The sequence below is a fragment of the Bombus bifarius genome, unplaced genomic scaffold (assembly GCF_011952205.1).
Source record: "Bombus bifarius isolate JDL3187 unplaced genomic scaffold, Bbif_JDL3187 scf7180000010271, whole genome shotgun sequence".
Lineage (NCBI taxonomy): Eukaryota > Metazoa > Arthropoda > Insecta > Hymenoptera > Apidae > Bombus > Bombus bifarius.
In genome coordinates this window covers 5464432-5481595 of record NW_022885586.1, presented here as the reverse complement: position 1 = coordinate 5481595, position 17164 = coordinate 5464432, and the positions used below count along the sequence as shown (strand labels likewise).

The window sequence follows — 17164 nt, the reverse complement described above, 5'->3', positions numbered from 1 at the left end:
TGTCATATAAATAGCATTTAAAAAGATTCATCGCTTCATGCGGACCTTGAACTTTGATAATAGTAATTGCAATCGTTATCGTAGAGACTTTTTATTAATTTTTTACTGTTTTCAGTCCAAGATGAAAATTATTTGAAACAAAAGCACGTGCAAGTGATTCGATTAGTCGATACATCGTAAGTTGCGAACGTGAACTAAATTCAAACACTGGGTCGTCTGATCGAAGTCCATGCGAAGTAACAATCATCCGAAAAGAATTTCCACTGAGGTTAATAAAGAAACTTCTCCTTATTTTACGTTTTCTCTTCGTGATCGTACAAGATACAGCAGGTCGTACGTTACGAGGAAGAAAATTTCGATATTTGGCCAGAGTCCAAGAGTGGAGTCGGAACTGGCATCGCGAATGATTCGGTCACGGGCATCGAGTTGGTTACTTATGAACATTTCTCCGTTGCTCCTGACCAGGTTTCATGAGTAATCTAATCTGAAATCTTGGAAATCATTTATTCGAAAACTACGGATTGGTCTCCATTTTCAGCAGCTCTGGCTTCTCCAAGTTCTCGTCCAAAGTTTTACTCCGATATCGTTTTGCTCTCGTTGACAAGTACAATTTATGTTTATTTCTACATTAATAAAAATTAACAAAATGGAAAGCGAGGCTAGTTGGTAATTGAGAGGAATGTCTAGGATAGCGTTAGTTCAACGAAGATGTGTCAGACGGTTTAATAAAACGAGTAACGTATCGCACAAAGCAATCAACGAATCGAGTTTCTAAGCAATTTGGAGAAGTGAACCGAAATTCTTGACACATTTATTCCATTATAAGATGGTCACTACTGTAAACAATTTCTGTCTACAAAAATATACATTTTCAGATTGGTTTCCAATACTACCAATATAACATTGACAGCCGTATTTCATTTCGCTGCTAAAGATATTTCAAAATGTTTTATATCACATATATACGGTATATACATCAAAGTTTTCTATGGTCAGTATCAAAATACTTTCGCGTATCACTGTAGTTGCTTGGTATTTACGAATCCTGGTGTAAAGATCAAACTAACAACTTTTTCTCGCTTTTTCAAACGACTCTCGAAGTACAGACGAATAAAGTAATTTGTCACGCGTTCATAAATTTCTAAGACGATGATCGTGTCCACTGTGGAGATCGAGAAGAGGGTAGAACCGGCTGGTTCACGCGAGGGGTCATGGGTCAAAGATAAAGCGACGCTTCTTCAGATAAAATGCGTGCTTCCTCCGAGTTCTCTACGATCTCTATCGGGTATTATATTGCGCTTACGATGATCATAGGTTTACGTAAACTCGCGGAGGCCGCGCAACAAAGAAGGGGAAAGAGAACGAAGAAAAAAAGAAAAAGAGGTAAAGAATTCGCTTTCTTCTTCGGATGTTTGCATGTATAAATTGCGATGTACGCGAATGGATATTTATAACGATGAACGAGAAGGTTGTCACTTCCTGTGAGGTCATAGGAGAACTCGTCGCGAGCGGTCTTAGAAAGAAAAAGTGTTTACTCGTTCGCGTAAAAAGCAACAGTTGCGTAAGTATCGGTCATTAGGTGGACGAGAACATGTATGTATGAGTGTCGTATTCGTGGCAGAAGGCTTCCTGTCTCGAGTCAAGGATGCGGCCAATGTTGTACCTATTGTTTCCTTTATGCATTCGTTGCGAGTTTCGAATACCTTATCTTTAATAAAGCATGTGTCTATCACTGATGGATTACTTTTAAATTTTCCAATGTTTCAATATTCAGATTTGCAAATTTCCAAATGTTTTACATATTCCGATTTCCGAATTTTCAAATTCTCGGATATTCAGATTTCCAGACTTCCAAATATCGTAATTTTTTAATTTTTGTCCAGTCCAATTTTTATTAAACTAAAACTTCACTGTGAAGAAAAGGAAAGTTTCGTAGAAATACCTGGCACCTTCAACTTTCAAAGGCTGGGATATTAGGTAATTATGACTCGCAAGAATCTTTTCAAAGTAGGCGAAACGAGCAGGAATTTTACTTTGCTTGCAAACGGATACAAACTAGACAGTTTCGAATTAAATATCAAGAGATAGCGCACGAGAATTTCACACGATTCGATAATCTTCAAATATCTCGGAAGTCTATCGCCTACAATTTTCATCATACAATTTCGCAATAATTTATCCATTAATGCAACGCGACGTGACTTCGCCGATCGTCAATGTTATTTTGACTCTTTCATCATGGTACCGGTCACGACTGTGTCGAAGTGAGAGTTGATTCCTCCGCAGCTGTGCTCTCGTTGACTGTTCGACGTGATTCTCAATCGTAATGCGCGGTTTGTTGCGGGGCATAAGTCAATTAAGCCGGTATTAGCCAATCGGGTGTCTTTCCGCCGAAGCAGCTTGCCTTCTCGTTGATTATTTCGTTCGTTACGTTACACGAGATACAGACAGTATCACGTTTACTTATAACACATTCTTCTAATCGTATCTTCGATATTTCTAGTCGAAACTTTCCATATATTCAATAGAAAATGTCAATGACAAACAATCGTTTTCCATAAATAACTTTTTCTAATCATACGTGCATACAATCAATTACATTTATTATTGAAATGTCAATGCTTGCGTTAGCGTTGAAAGATTTTCTGTCAGTCTAGAAGGATCTTCTTAACCTAACTTATAATACAGAAATAAAAAATCTGAAGATGAGAATTTTGCCAAGTAACGAAATAGTTTTAGAGGTGAGTTTAATCACGTTATGATATTCTGTTAATAGATAGGTATGAATGAAATTTTGATGGATGAAATTACAGTTTGATTTATGTGTAATTTTGTACTTAGAATAGATCTTGTTAAAAATAGGTAAGTGTCTTGATATTTTTGAACGATTGATATTTTGAAAGATTCTATATCTATTGCGTCTGAATGGCATGTCTTTATCACGCGTGACTAAAATTAAATTTGTTGACGTGGCTAATTAGCATTGAACAAGGTTGAACGTCGTCACGAAAGAAACACACTCGAGACTCTCGAATTTAATATGCGAATTTCCTGGTGAGAATTTGCATTTTTTAAAGTTTCATCTGCTTTCAAGCTGGCGACAGGGACCACAAGCGTTTCCAATTCTCGAAACCCGAGCCGCCAGCTAAGCAATCTGACTGGCGGCGACGTCCGCTGTATTGCCTATTCTTCGTATTAAAATATCGTTGCTGTATAGAGGTTCGCCAACTGTTACGTGCAAAAACGCACGATACTTCTGCTCACACGAATACGGATCTTACTTAATTTCCTCCCTTCCATGTGTCCTTTTCTTGCCTGTCATTTCCATTAAGAAACAAGTTTCAACTTTGTAAAACAATCAAAAATACACTCTGTCCTTAATTTATTTTCTTGGAATCGGACCGCGTTTCTTCCAAAGAATTTTATCTTTGATCTGTTCTTAAATACTTTTCATTTAAATTGTAGTCCGTAGCTGAATATTTTTTTACGGTACACAACAGATTACAATATTCAAGGTTTTTCTTCTGCATAATGTATATCCGCTTCTGGGAATTTAGATGTAAAATTTGCCGGCTGATTTATCGGTTACTCGGCTCCAGAGGCTTACACGAGGCACGGAAACATTGCCAGGCAAGTTTATAGAATCACATGGTTATTTAACCCTCGAGTTGGTATTTTCGTGGCTACCACTTAAATTATCGATACCGTGAATCTGAATTACTACGTTTCGCATCTTTATTCGCGCCACTCGCCGGACAAGGACACCCGTCTATTTATCCCAGCTATCTAGTCCTGGTAAAACGTGTTCTACCCGCGAAAGCCTATGGACTAGTTAAAGTGATTTATCGCTTCGTAAAATATTCTTCATGTCCGCCGTGCTCGAGCAGAAACAGCCAGTGACCAATTTAATTTCAATTCGTGCTAAATGTCTTCGAACGGTCAAGAAAAATTGCGCCATTGTTCTACGCAAAGTGTTACTGAGAATACCTAAAATGCCATTTAGTCAGTGTCGAACCGAGAAATATTACGCCTGTCGCTGAATTTAGTCTCTATTTATCGGCATTTTTGTTGCCGCATAAAATATTAGAAGACGTTTCTTCAGAAGTCATTCAATATTTTATGGTCTCGCTGTAACGTGGAGCGCGATAAAATTTTAATCGAATCTGCCAGATCTAAAACACATATCGATCTACTGCGACAGAAATGACCGTATAAGACGTATTCCACGTATTATTAATTTTGTGGAAGTTTAAAATGAATCAGACCAGCCGAAAATCGAACAAAATCAAGTTTTAATAGAAATCTCTGTTTCGGAACAATATTGAAATTTTACGACATTATTACTTATTTGGAGTGGTGGCAATTAAATTTAAGACACTTGAAACGTCTAGTTGAATTATCTCAAAATATTTCCATTGGAAAACATCTGAATTTCTTGAAATTACCACGCGAAATATAAAGCTTCCCTTCGTTTTCAAGAAATTATTAAATTGAATTTCTTTGAAATAAACTTTCCTCGTATTTAATCTTCCTCTATCTTGTTTATTCCTTAAAAGCAGGAGACAGAAAGATAGATCCAAACATCTCTAAATATTTTAAATTCGATTTCTTTATATTTTTTATTTCCCGCGCGAAAAACGAACTTTCTCTCCATTTAATATTCCACTAACTGAATTATCCCATAGAAAGCAAAAAAAAAAAAAAAAGAACTGGAGAGACGAAACGTAAATACACGTGACAAAATTGTTAAACTACATTTTTTTCAAATTATCGTGTCAGAAACAAACTCCGTCCAATCTACTAACTCACTTATCTCTTCAGAAACGAAAATACACAGTGTAATCCAAACCCTTCAAAAAGCCTATTAAACGCTATTTTTTTAAATAATCCCGCGGAAAACGTGTTAAACCACTAACCCCATTTGCTCCTTAGAAAAGCACCAGATAAAGAATCCACAATGCAAGAACCAACACTGCGAACACGAGGAGAGACGGCGAGTCGTAAGTTCGCAAAGGTGGCATCGTATTACACGGGCGTGCGACAATTTCGCGGGGTAATTATATTTACAGGGAGTGGCACTCGACCTATAACCGAACTCTCCTCGTCCCTTTTTCCCTTGTGCCGCGCACAACTCGTGCGATCCTGTAGAACCCGCGGCGCAGGACCAGGCCTGCGTGCAAACTCGGGACGCTGCTTGCCATCTCCATGGTTACGTGTCGCGTTCTCTCGCCCCGCAACCCTCTTCCAGCCCCCTTAAACGTTCTCCGTAGCCGAGATGCAGGGTTTCATCCCTCTGTGCGGCCGCAGCGCCGGGGCGGCTCCCGTGCGGCGCAGACGTTCGTGCCGGTTGACCCAGGTCGCGTGATCCTCGCTCGTCCACGGCACCCAGAAGCTTTCTTACGACAGTTTTTCACTGACTACTCGAGTGTCGTCCCTTCGTAAGCCCGTCTGGGCTACAAGAAACGAATGGGGAAGGATTTACCGGTGGTTGTACAGAAATTTCCCGACGAGAAACTGCTTGTCAAGAATACATAGAGAATCGAGATAGCTGAACCGAGGGTGGAAGATACGATGACCTTGAGATTGCAGTCAGATGCGGAGAATTAAAACGAAATTGATACGTGGTATTTTTTAACTGTGGGATCCGATAGATCCATGGATCGTGCGAAACGATCGATACGAAGGCCGATACTTCCAGGTGTACGATGCGGGTTGGCAACTCGAGGAGAAGAAAGAAGTGGAAAGGGCGGAGATCGTATCGGTGAAGAGCGTTCAAATTAGCACGAGCAAGAAGTTCCTATAAGTAGATACATAGAGTAAGAGATCTGAAAAGCGCGGTTGCTTTCTCTCTTTTGCATCGGAGCAACGAGGCGCGATGGAAACGCGGACGAAACGCGCTCGACAGGCAACGAGGGATTAATGGCGTGATTTTCGTCCATGAATCATCGCCGTGGTTGGCGAGGATCGCGGTTTCACGCGGATCAGAAGAAGAGACGGAGGAAGAGAAAAGGCGGTGCCCGATGTTGCGGAATAATTCGTAACGAGCACGCCTGTCACGGCGCCGACGTACGATCGACACGTGGCTAGCCACATTTCGAAATTCTCTTTCGCCGCAACGTTTGCTAACTCCTTCACGACTTTAATTCTGCACGTAATACATTTCATTTGAGGGAATATTATTAAGATTATTAAGAATCAGTAAATCAGTCTGACAATTGAAAAATCATGTTCCTATAAATTCCGTGTGATGACACTTGAAATAGACTTAAAGTAGACACAAAATATCGTACAACGAAGCAGTTGTGAATTCTATTCATGGTTTCACGGGTCCTTTATCCGAAGAACCATGACAAACTCGAACAGTAGCTCGCTATCGCGCGCTTGGCTGCGAGCAAATTGCTGTCGCTGCGGTGACACGCGCCAGGACACGGTGAACAATAACCTTAAGGAGGAGACACCACTACGAGAGGAAACTGAGACCCTTTTGCACCGTATCGCGTTCACAGTTTGGCACACTGCCCTCCATATAGAAAGCGAGGTGCGTGGGTATTGTTTCGTTCGATTGAAATCATATTTTTGCCATGCGCTCTCGCTTCGATAAATATATAAACAGGAAAATATAAATAATATAGAATAGATAGAAAAAATTACGACTGACTGAGTTCGCGTTGGGAAATTTAATCGAAACACCCCACGCAAGGGTGGTCGCGGAACGGAAATTTGTTTTCACAGGCCACCAGGGATTTACGCGAATCGAAGCACTGGGAATCGATGATGTTTATTATCAGACGCGTGGCGCACATCAGCCTGAATTTACGCAACAGCTGCTTTCAGCCGAACAATGGAAATAATTTACGCGTAGTATTTGTTATCGTTGCTCGACGCGATGGGCAACCCATTTCCTTTCGCGACGCCCTTAATGTGCACGCGTGGAAACTACTGCTTTTTTATTTTCATTTTTTCCTTTTTGGGTCTTTCGTTTCTTTTCTTTTGTTTTCTTTCTTTTCTATCCCATTCCTTTGCAGTAAATCGTAGATATACATGGCGAGACCTGTATAATTCAGTATTTTTCCTTTTCTGTTGCAGCATAATGGAGGTTACGAGGCACAGCCGAAGAATGTTAACACCATTTCGAGAAGCAAACAACAACACCAGGTAAAAAATCGATTTTTTTGCTTTGTTATAATTCCTCGCTATACCAACTGCATTTCGCTGTAAATTATTCAACTCGTAGATCTTTACATAGAATGGGAATTTGTGTTTTTTTTTCAGTCACGAAAATTGCAGGCGCGTATAGCTCATAAATTATTCATCAGACTCTCGGTTAGTAGGTCTGCTAATTAGAGTCGATTCTAATTCTGTCTCCTGATAAACGCAGCTCTTCTCACATTTTTCAACGAATACTAATTGATAATAAAAATGTACAGTTTTTTTTTTCGATATGATTCCAAATATTAAAAGTTCGTAAAAGAATTTAGAAATTTTTGTCAGGCATTGTTCTCGTTTCGAATTTCTGTTGCGGCTCCAATATCTGAAAAAATAAAGGTATGTTTCATATTCAAAAGGCCAACAGTTCATTATTACGAATAATAATTGACTCATGACTGTATAGCACACTGAGAATAATATTTGATTCTCGTTCGTTTACTCGAAGTACTAGAAAGTGGACCTGCCTTTTCATTCGTTGCAGCACCTACGATTTATTCGTTGTTACTTGTCGTGACCGCGAGAAACGCTTTGTGAAGTTGGAAAAAGGAAAGAAAAATATGCTCAGCACGATCGTTATGCTAAGTGGCCTGCTACGTAGCCTGCTACGTAGCTTGTGGCTTATCATTTGCTGATAAGAATTCGCGATTTGCGCCATTCGCAAACCTGGGCTCTCTAAATATTTAATATTAAAACAAACCACGCGTGATACGTACGAGGAAGTGGCGTCTTATTGGTCGAGAGTACGGGGGTCGATTGCATCAGGCGGTACCTTCATTTATTCCGCGGGAAAACACGGCCGAGCCCTATTTACATTCGAAACAGCGCTCGTCGTCTACGGCGAACAACCTCCTCTTTCGCGTACACGTGTACCTGACGCCGCGATTCAGCGTTTTGCGAACGATCACTATGCAAAATCGCACACAAGCCGCCTCGACTTCGAAATTACCTCCGAGACGTACATACGAAATCATTTGCATCACGCCACCTGCGTAATCGCCTCGAGAACCAGAGAATTTTGACGTTCTTGTTACGTTTCACTTGTGATTTCGTTCTCTGTGGTCTTGAGGTAACCCGAGGTAACTTGCTTTCTACCATGTTTGGTTTCGTTGAGAAAATCGTGAAATAGGAGGCAATGAAATAGAAAATATTATACGAACGTAATATTATGTAAGAGTTATTCAGAATGTTTAGCAGATTGTTACGCTTCGCTTGTGCTTTCGTTCTGAACGGTCTTATTGTTAGAGTAATTCGATCTTTGTGGTATTCGGGTTGCTTGGAAGAGGATTGAAATAGAAAACATCGTATAAAGGAAATATTACATAAAAGTTATTTATAGTATATCGTTAGTAAATCGTTACGTTTCATTCATGATTTTATCCTCAGTGGTCTTATCGTTAGTGTAACTATGGTTTGGTTGGGAATTCTGGGATGGAAATAGCTGAACTGGAAAATATTCTATGTGGGGAAATATTACATAGGAATTACAGCATACGGTAGATTTGGCGATTATCTTTACAAATATAAATTTTCAATAAATGCATAAATTCTCTCTCATTTTCTACAATTGCTTACCATCTTTCCACGGAACTTTCTATTTCTCTTTTAGGTCACTTTTATCGTCTTCTAACGAGTTCCGTTATATTATCTTAGCTTCCAGAAAAATTGCGTCACTTATGACATATTATGGTGTAACGAAATTCAGTAAACAAAATATATTAAACTTGTTTTGAAGCTTCTGCTTCATAAATTATAGCACTTTGTTTATACGTATCACGAACAAAGCGGAAGTTTACAATTTTCCCTTAATCCCGTGGATCATTTATCTCGTTGTAACGGTGACTGATATTATTGGGCAAGATTTTGCCAGATAACTATCTGAAAATGCAACGCGTTGGATTGTTAAATGTAACGCCAGAGGAAGCATGAAAAACGGATCTGGGAAGTGGTTTGGAGGGAACGTTTACGCTTTATTAGGGTCTTTTTTTAAATCATAACAGCGGCTAGATCAGCAGCAAGGCGTCTTTTACGCATTAATGTCGACACCGGAGAAAATTATTCGCTAAAATGGCAGTAAGCTAGCGCACCGTATGAACGGTGTAGGTATCAGCCGATGTTCCACGGAGATAATCCAAGTATATTGACGTCGGCCGTGTAATGTATTCGTGAAATCCACGCTTATACCGCGGCTATTCTTGTGAAAATATACACAGAGAAGAGCATCGAATGCAAAACGCGGCACGACGCGAGGGAATTCTGACAATTGCTCGTAACTGGTTATTACCGATTGTGGCGAGAAACCGTTCCTCAATGATAATCGTAGGAAACCATTCGGAAATTTATTGCGAAATTGCTCTATCGATTTCGGATGGCATTCGGTGTCGATGAAAATGCTTGAAATGTGAGAACTAGATATGCGAAGATTATACACTACTGGTCGAATGTTTAGCAACGCTACATGGTTTGTACGATTGGAAAATTTAAGAGGTGATTGGTTTAAGATTCTGTTACCTTAGGTAATAATTACGTAAAGAAAGTAGAATCGATGTTTGCAGAATTAATTTTAAACTGATAACGGAATTATAAGGTACATTACACATAGGAATAGCTGAGAACGTGATTTCAAATTTTTGATTGATAGTGTATAATAGATAGTAGCAGATAGTACCTTTTTCTGTTTCTTTCTTCTGTTCTAAAGTTGGTTACTTCAAAGTCGATTTCAGGTAATAGATTCATAAAATTAAAAAAATAGAGTTAAAGAATTGCTAAGAAACATCTTGGTGCATCTGCCAGATTCTGCCAGACGAATTAAACGTTATTGAATATTAAAATATAATTTGTTTTGAACATATTACGTTACCTAGCACAGCTGTTGTTTCCTTCGAATCATGGGATAGCGGAACGAACCTTGACGCATTTGAAACTCAAAAGAATATTACAAATATCATGGAATCAAGTATTAGGTTCACATTATTGGTAGATTGATTTTACATTACTTAAAGATATATACACTTGAAAGGATATATATTTCGAATGAATAAACAACCAACTTGTATTGACAAAGTAATATTAATCCCTTAACCTACAAGTACGATGATCGGGCCAAACGTAAACATTACGGGCATAGCTCGTAGTAGATGATCGGGCCAAACGTAAATATTATGGGCATAGCCCGTAGTACGATGATCGAGCCAAATATAATATATAATATAATATACAGGGTGGTTGGTAACTGGTGGTACAAGCGGAAAGGGGGTGATTCTACGAAAAAAAAATTATAAAATAAAGAATAAAAATTTTTCGTTTGAGGCTTTGTTTTCGAGAAAATCGACTTTGAATTTTCGCTCGGTACGCGTACGGTACGTTATAACGGATCTCACTGTAGATCGTTGTCTGGATGGAAAAATGAAAAAAAATTTTAAAAAAATTTTTATTCTATATTTTCGACTTCTTTTTTCGCATAGAATCACCCCCTTTCCGTTTGTACCACCAGTTACCAACTACCCTGCATAATAGCTTGTTTACGTTTTCGGCCCAAAATTCTCGAACGTAAATCGTAGGTCAATCAGAATTCAAATAACTTGACTAATCTAAATGATGTTCAATCTTGAAAGAATCGGAAAAACGGAGGAACATGAACGTTCGAGGGAATAATTTAGGACCCCGATAGGTTTGGAATGCATCCTTTCCGGATCTTTGGCGAAACATTCCGCTATCGATCGGATCTCGACGGCATATACTCGTTGCTTAGCAGAGAGGTCGAGACGGAAAGAAGTCGATAACCATAAAGCCCACTCTCGCTTGGCACTCCACTTGCAATTAGAAATTAGCCGTCGGCAATTACGCGGATTAACGATAATTGGCATTACCGGCGCGACGTTTCCTTCGCGCCCCCGAATAATTACTTCCTACTAATGTCACAGCCTACGGTTATTCCTTCTAAATTACACATGGCCCGTCAAAAGGGCCGCAAGAATCCCAGTGTAAACAAAAATCAATTAAAAAGCAATATACCTGACAGTCAAACCCTTCTTCTCAATGTCTTACGTCTTTGAGCGCTTCACAGAATCAAAACAAGCTATTTTGAATTCGCCGCGCGTTTGAAGTTATACGTATATCATAGCTAGGCATCATGGTCCATTTACAAGAATTACTATGGTAGTTAAAAGGATCGTATCTCCAAGAAATTTCATACATTTACGATGCGTAATTCTGGGAATTTGGATAAAATGTTGTTTTCCTTTGCGTCGTAGGTTTTGTCACGTATCTCTGATTTTGGTTTCTTTTCTATGAGTTTTGTACTTAAGTCGACCCGGTAGTTTCAATGTTCTGCAGATTCCTATTGCAGTTTTTCTTTACCTCAAGTACAATTCCAAAAGATATAATAAACATTCTTCTGAATAAATATATCCTTGAGTATACGAAAGAATAGTTCATTTCTTCAGAAAAATGAAACATAGTTATCTTCTTCTACTCTTAATAAACTCACGCGTGAAAAGTTTCCACATGAGACACGGACATTCCTTCGCTAGTATCGTGTATCTATCTTTCACAAAATATCCACCACGCGGCACTCGTAACACGCGAAACACGTCGATAAAATTTTCATTCACCTCCAATGAATTCAATCGTGATTTCCGCCCACGTGTCGCCTCGATGTAAATTGAAATTTTAATGATTCTGCGTGCTGGGACAGAAGAAAGGGGTTCGAATAGCCGCAGCGGTCCCGTCAAAACAGCGAGCTAGTATCGAAGCGAGTTGAAGAGAGAAAGAGGAAGCTAGTAACCTGGCCTCTAAAAATACGTTTACGAGATCGTAACGCGGTTCGCCGCTTCTCTCGCGGGCTACAGTCAACTTCAACTCGCGCGTACAATACCATCCATAAGTATTTGTACGATACTTGATACTATTCTATCAAAAGATTGATATTTCTCTTATAAATATTTTCAAAGTTATAGCTGACATACGATTTTTTTACTGTGAATGTCTTACCTCTCGCTATAACTGGAATCAAGTATTGTGTTTAACAGTTAATGGCTATCATGGTGTAAAATTTTACTGTGTACAAATTGTTGATGTCATATCATCATTCGGTAATGATATCATCGTAATTGGACACTCATAGTGTTTGCATGTTATGTGAAGCATTTTGAAACACGATTATCATAATCGTATTCGTAAAATTGAAAACGTATGTGGAATTTACACTTTCTCAGAAAAAGGAGGCGTTAAATGAAAGTACTTTATTCCACATTCTCGAATTATTTTCACGTGTTAAATAATCTCCTGTCTCTTGTCTATTTCTATCTAGTTGGGAGCAGACAAATTCCTCTATACAGTAAAATTCCATTTATATGAACGAGATTTTAGTTAATGTACGATTAATTGATCTTTTGCTGGTTGAATTCATTTATCTGAACCTGAGCTCTTATTGTATGAACAAAAGCTAGTAGATAGCGAGGATAATTGGCAAGCTCCTATTATATCAACTCCAATTATATAAACCGTTTGTCTCCCGACAAGTTTGGATAAATGGAATTCCACTGTATCTGACAAGTTCTCAAACTTGATTTCCTCGACGATGAAACCTCCAGTATAACTTGATTATGTTTGATCTCCGCGTTACCTTGGACCATAGAATCTCTTCTGACTCCAGCTGTATCACGAAATTAGTATCACGGTGACCTCCAACGTAATTTTATTATACTTGATCTTCGTGTTACCTTGAACCATGGCGTCTGTTATGACGTCAATTGTGCCACGAGTTTAGGTATACATTTGCGATGTTTTAGAAGCGTCCAAATACTTATGGTCGATAGTGTACGTCGTGGTCTGCTACAACCATAAATCCCTCCCAGCGTTAGGTCTCACGTGTGAAATTGCCATTACGCTAGCGCGGTCCTACCGCAGCTGTCGTTCCTTGGAAGCTCAGCCTACCTCGGTATGCCGCGTGTCCTTCGTATTTCTCACGGTTGCTTAGGATTCGAAGATCGACGGGGGGCCTTTCGTATCGGACGACCGTGCCACGACCATCCTTTTTCGCGCGAAGTCCACCGCGTCGGAAGAGACAAAGAGGATATTCGTGCAATTTGTCAGGCGTCACGCGCGAATAAGTCGTAATATCGCCTGACGGCGGGCTGATTTTTCATTCAGGATCGCAATGGGTAAACTTTGTCGGCGGCGGTTTCTCTGTGATAGCGTTACGGGATCGTGCAGCGGTACCTTTTCTTCTTCATTCTGCTGAATTATTCCGCGGTATGACGAGGGAAATGGACGTTTCAAAGATAGGAAGTGTATAGGATGTGTATAGGATGTTGCATCTTTCAGAGAAGTTTATGACGCTTCGCAAGGTCGTTCTGACGATAAGTATATCGATAAAGTTGTGATGTGCTCCGGGCCATCTTGCGCGAGATATACTTTCGAATAAGAATAATCATTCTTTAAGTATTTGTAGGAAACAGTGGAAAATCCTGTAACGAGCCTTTTTGTATCCTGTGAAAAAGATTGTTTTTTTCAATAATTAATAATATTATGGACACATCTTTCGATAGTTTTGCAAAGAGGATAGAATACAAAATTGGAGATCAATTTTATTGGAAGTGGAATTTCTTGCACAACGTGTACGCGTACGTGATAAGGATAAATCGATGTAGCATATTGCCAGTGTACCCTGGAGACGAAAACTGTATACTTCTTAAATTTTCTAAGCTTGAATAGAATCTTCAAAAAGTGATAAAAAGATAGCGAGTTTGATTTCTAGTATTTTGTTGAATTTTCTACGGTATCTTGACTAATGTATACACACTGTAACAGACTCTATAACGAATCATTTTTACATGCATCTCGGTGCATCTAGATCTTTCTCACTTATTTGACCTCCAAAACACACTGTATCAATTTTCCACGGATTCATCGAGACGCGCACGCCCTGTGTTCACTCGTTGAGAAACTCGTTCGATCACTCGCCAACTGGAATTACACCCGAGACAGCTTATGCAGACGCAGCGCAATTCGCGGACAAGGAACTTATTCATATTTCTTCGTCGACACGATTTTTCCGCGTTGCCCTTGAAGTCGAGTTAGCCACACCGCTCCGACGTTTTATCGCGTCCGTCAGCGCAGCGAGCTCGCGGGACTGGCTAATGCGACTTGTGTCTAATGACGAGCGTGACTTTGATCGAAGTCACGCTACCTGGACGAATTCGTTACATCATACGTGCACGCGGAGAGAGAAATCGTTGCACAGTCGGCGTATAAGGAAGGGGAATAGCTGAACGTCAGCTGTGCAAGTAGGAACCGTGGTTAGACTGTCGGGTAGAACGTCGTGAATTCAGTGGAATCGAGTGAACGCACAATAGTCGGCAGTCTGTCATTCCTTCGTGCCGTGTCGTGCTCGCATCCTTCTTCGTCGACGTCCCGCCAAGATAAAAGCACGCGTTAAACCACCAGGATTTCATGTCGATTCGTTGGGACAAGGCGATTCCCATAAGGGCAGCATCGCCATGCCGGACAGCATTGTCGTCAGGATCGTCTACGCACCGAAATACTCCAAGGTTCTTTATAGATGAAGACCACACGGGAGAAATATGATAAGTCTGTTTTTGGTGATTTTCCGGCTCCTACATCACTTGAAAAAGTATTTTGTAAAAAAAGTATGAAACAGTTGAAAAAAGGAATAATCCGATCGATTCGAAGCTTTTTAAAGATTGATGATAAACTCGTAATGTTTTGTGAGATAGGAATTTATGCTATTTTCGTTTAATTAATATTACTTTGCGTAATTAATATTCTTAACACGTTGCTTCCGTGTATTCGAGCACAAAGTGTGCATAAATCTCGTGTTTAATGTTTAACACGAAACGTGTAAGGTTAAGTTTGTTATTTTTGTATAAAATAGCCGATTGCACGAGTTAGTTTTTGTAAAAAGTGGCCGGTGAAACGTGTTAATTTTTGCGTAAAATAGCTGCTAGATAATGTGCTAATATTTTTTAAATTTGAAAGAGAGTGACAAAAACATGTATTTGATCGTAAAATCGAAAGAAAAGATAGTTTTCGTGTAGATTTAATTGTCAGCATATTGAATTCTAAAACAGTTCTTTTGTAAAGGATAGAAAATATGATTTATCATGTTTTTCAGTTGTGGACTTCATATAATATCTATGAAGTAATGTGCTGAATTTAGGTAGTAAATCTAAAGTAACTTTTTTCGAGGCAAAAGTGGAATATAAAAGAAGAATATTGGTAGTAAAGCGAGCAGAGTGCTTCTTAGATATGTTTATCGGATAATTTTGGTTTATAAGAAATTTCATGCAGCGCAAACTGTAAGTTTTTTGTTCGGTAAAATAGGAATATAAATTGTGCGTATTGCTGGTGAAGTGAGCGAAGTGCTTCTTCAATGGGCTTCTTTGGAACATTTCGAGCAGAAGAAATTCCGCAAAAGGCGGTTTGCGAAACTAGGTTCCATACCTTGGAGGCAACTCTAGAATTATTTGTTTTTGGGGAAAATGCGATATGAAATGCGAATATTTGTAGCGAGCCGAGTATTCTCCTTGAGTCCTTTGTTTAGAATTCTGGATATGAAGAATTCTGTAGAAGGCAGTTTAGTAGAAATTAGGATTCGTGTATACCAAAGCCGTTTAAAAATTCTTTATTCTTAATAAAAAGGAAATCTGCGGCGTAAAACTAACCAGATGAACAAGTTTCTTCTTCGATCTTTTCTATAGGAAATTTTGGTGCGCAAGAACTTGATAAAAACTTCATAAAAAGCAGTGAAATTAAGTTCTATGTGCCTTATCTAATAAGGATAATTATTAAATGTGCACGTAAAGATCAATGATACTAATTAAGAATGCCCGTGTTTCAGATACAGACGTCCTTGTCGGCGACGGCACCTGCAAGGACGCCGGGCGTCGGCGCGGACGCGACGACGACAGGATCAGGAAAGGGTGGAGGTCGTGTTACAGAAGTAATGGAGCTTTGTTACGTCACCGAAAGAATCATTGCGCTCTGGTACAGGGAGGATGCGCAGGGCGTCCTTGAACATGCTACCGCACTTCTGCGAGGAAAACACGGTGATAATTATATGGTGAGCGGCGAGTAAACGGCTGCAGATTAATGGTCGCTTATCTGATATAACGTTTTTATTAAATAACAATACCTATTAAACGAAAATGATCCTAGGATAATTGACGTATTACCAGATAAATTCTATATACCCTCTAATTAGCGTTACAATTAGTGCGTTGCATGCTCTGAAACCTATATAACGCTAGATAATTATCAGTCGATTTTACACGGTTACACGATTACTACTCTATATTACTCGATATTTCATATACCTAAAAAGTTAATATTTCTTCACAATTCGTCCAATATCATTTATTTTATAAATATCTATCATTCTATTTTGAAAATCTCATTTTACCTGGACCCTCTTGCATAATAATTTGCAAATTATAAATTAATGAATTGACATTGTACTTCGAACGTAATAATCATCTGGCTTGTAGTTCATAAAATTGGCTTATAGAACTTCATTTATTTTCTTATCAAACTTGTTATTGTTATACAGGAGAACTCATTAATCCTTTGAACTTGTAATAATAATATTAGGTCAACCATAAAAGAGCACACAGTATTTGCATTCGGTTATACTATCTTATAGCATCTTGGAATATAACCACAACTTTCACACGTCTGTTCAAATTTCAGATATTCAATTTGTCATCGCCGGGTCGTACCGGGGAGCCAAATACCAGGGAAGCAGGATGGCCGCAGGGTCTGGCACCTAGTTTGGAAAGACTGTGCGCCCTATGCAAGGAGCTGGACTCCTGGCTGAACGGTGCTTCGAATCGCGTGGTCGTTCTCCACGCCAGGTGAGTCTTAATCCGTTCTTTTTTCTCCAACGACAAGAAGACGAATTGGCGCGGTTCGTAAAAAGTTGGAAGCTCATTCCACG

The 17164-nt window shown here is 39.3% G+C and overlaps 1 protein-coding gene across 16 annotated transcripts in view; it reads left to right on the top strand.

The window, feature by feature from the left end:
* Positions 1 to 17164, top strand: part of LOC117216407 (tensin-1) — a 181199-nt gene that overhangs the window by 119396 nt on the left and 44639 nt on the right. For 14 of the 16 annotated variants that reach the window (XM_033463097.1, XM_033463096.1, XM_033463095.1 and 11 more), the window contains 3 exons: positions 7087 to 7155; positions 16070 to 16291; positions 16918 to 17081. In XM_033463097.1, the coding sequence (XP_033318988.1) occupies positions 7087 to 7155; positions 16070 to 16291; positions 16918 to 17081 (455 nt within the window). Of the gene's footprint in view, positions 1 to 5358; positions 6539 to 7086; positions 7156 to 14544; positions 14760 to 16069; positions 16292 to 16917; positions 17082 to 17164 lie in introns of those variants that run through there. The other 2 variants (XM_033463105.1, XM_033463109.1) reach the window with 2 other exon arrangements.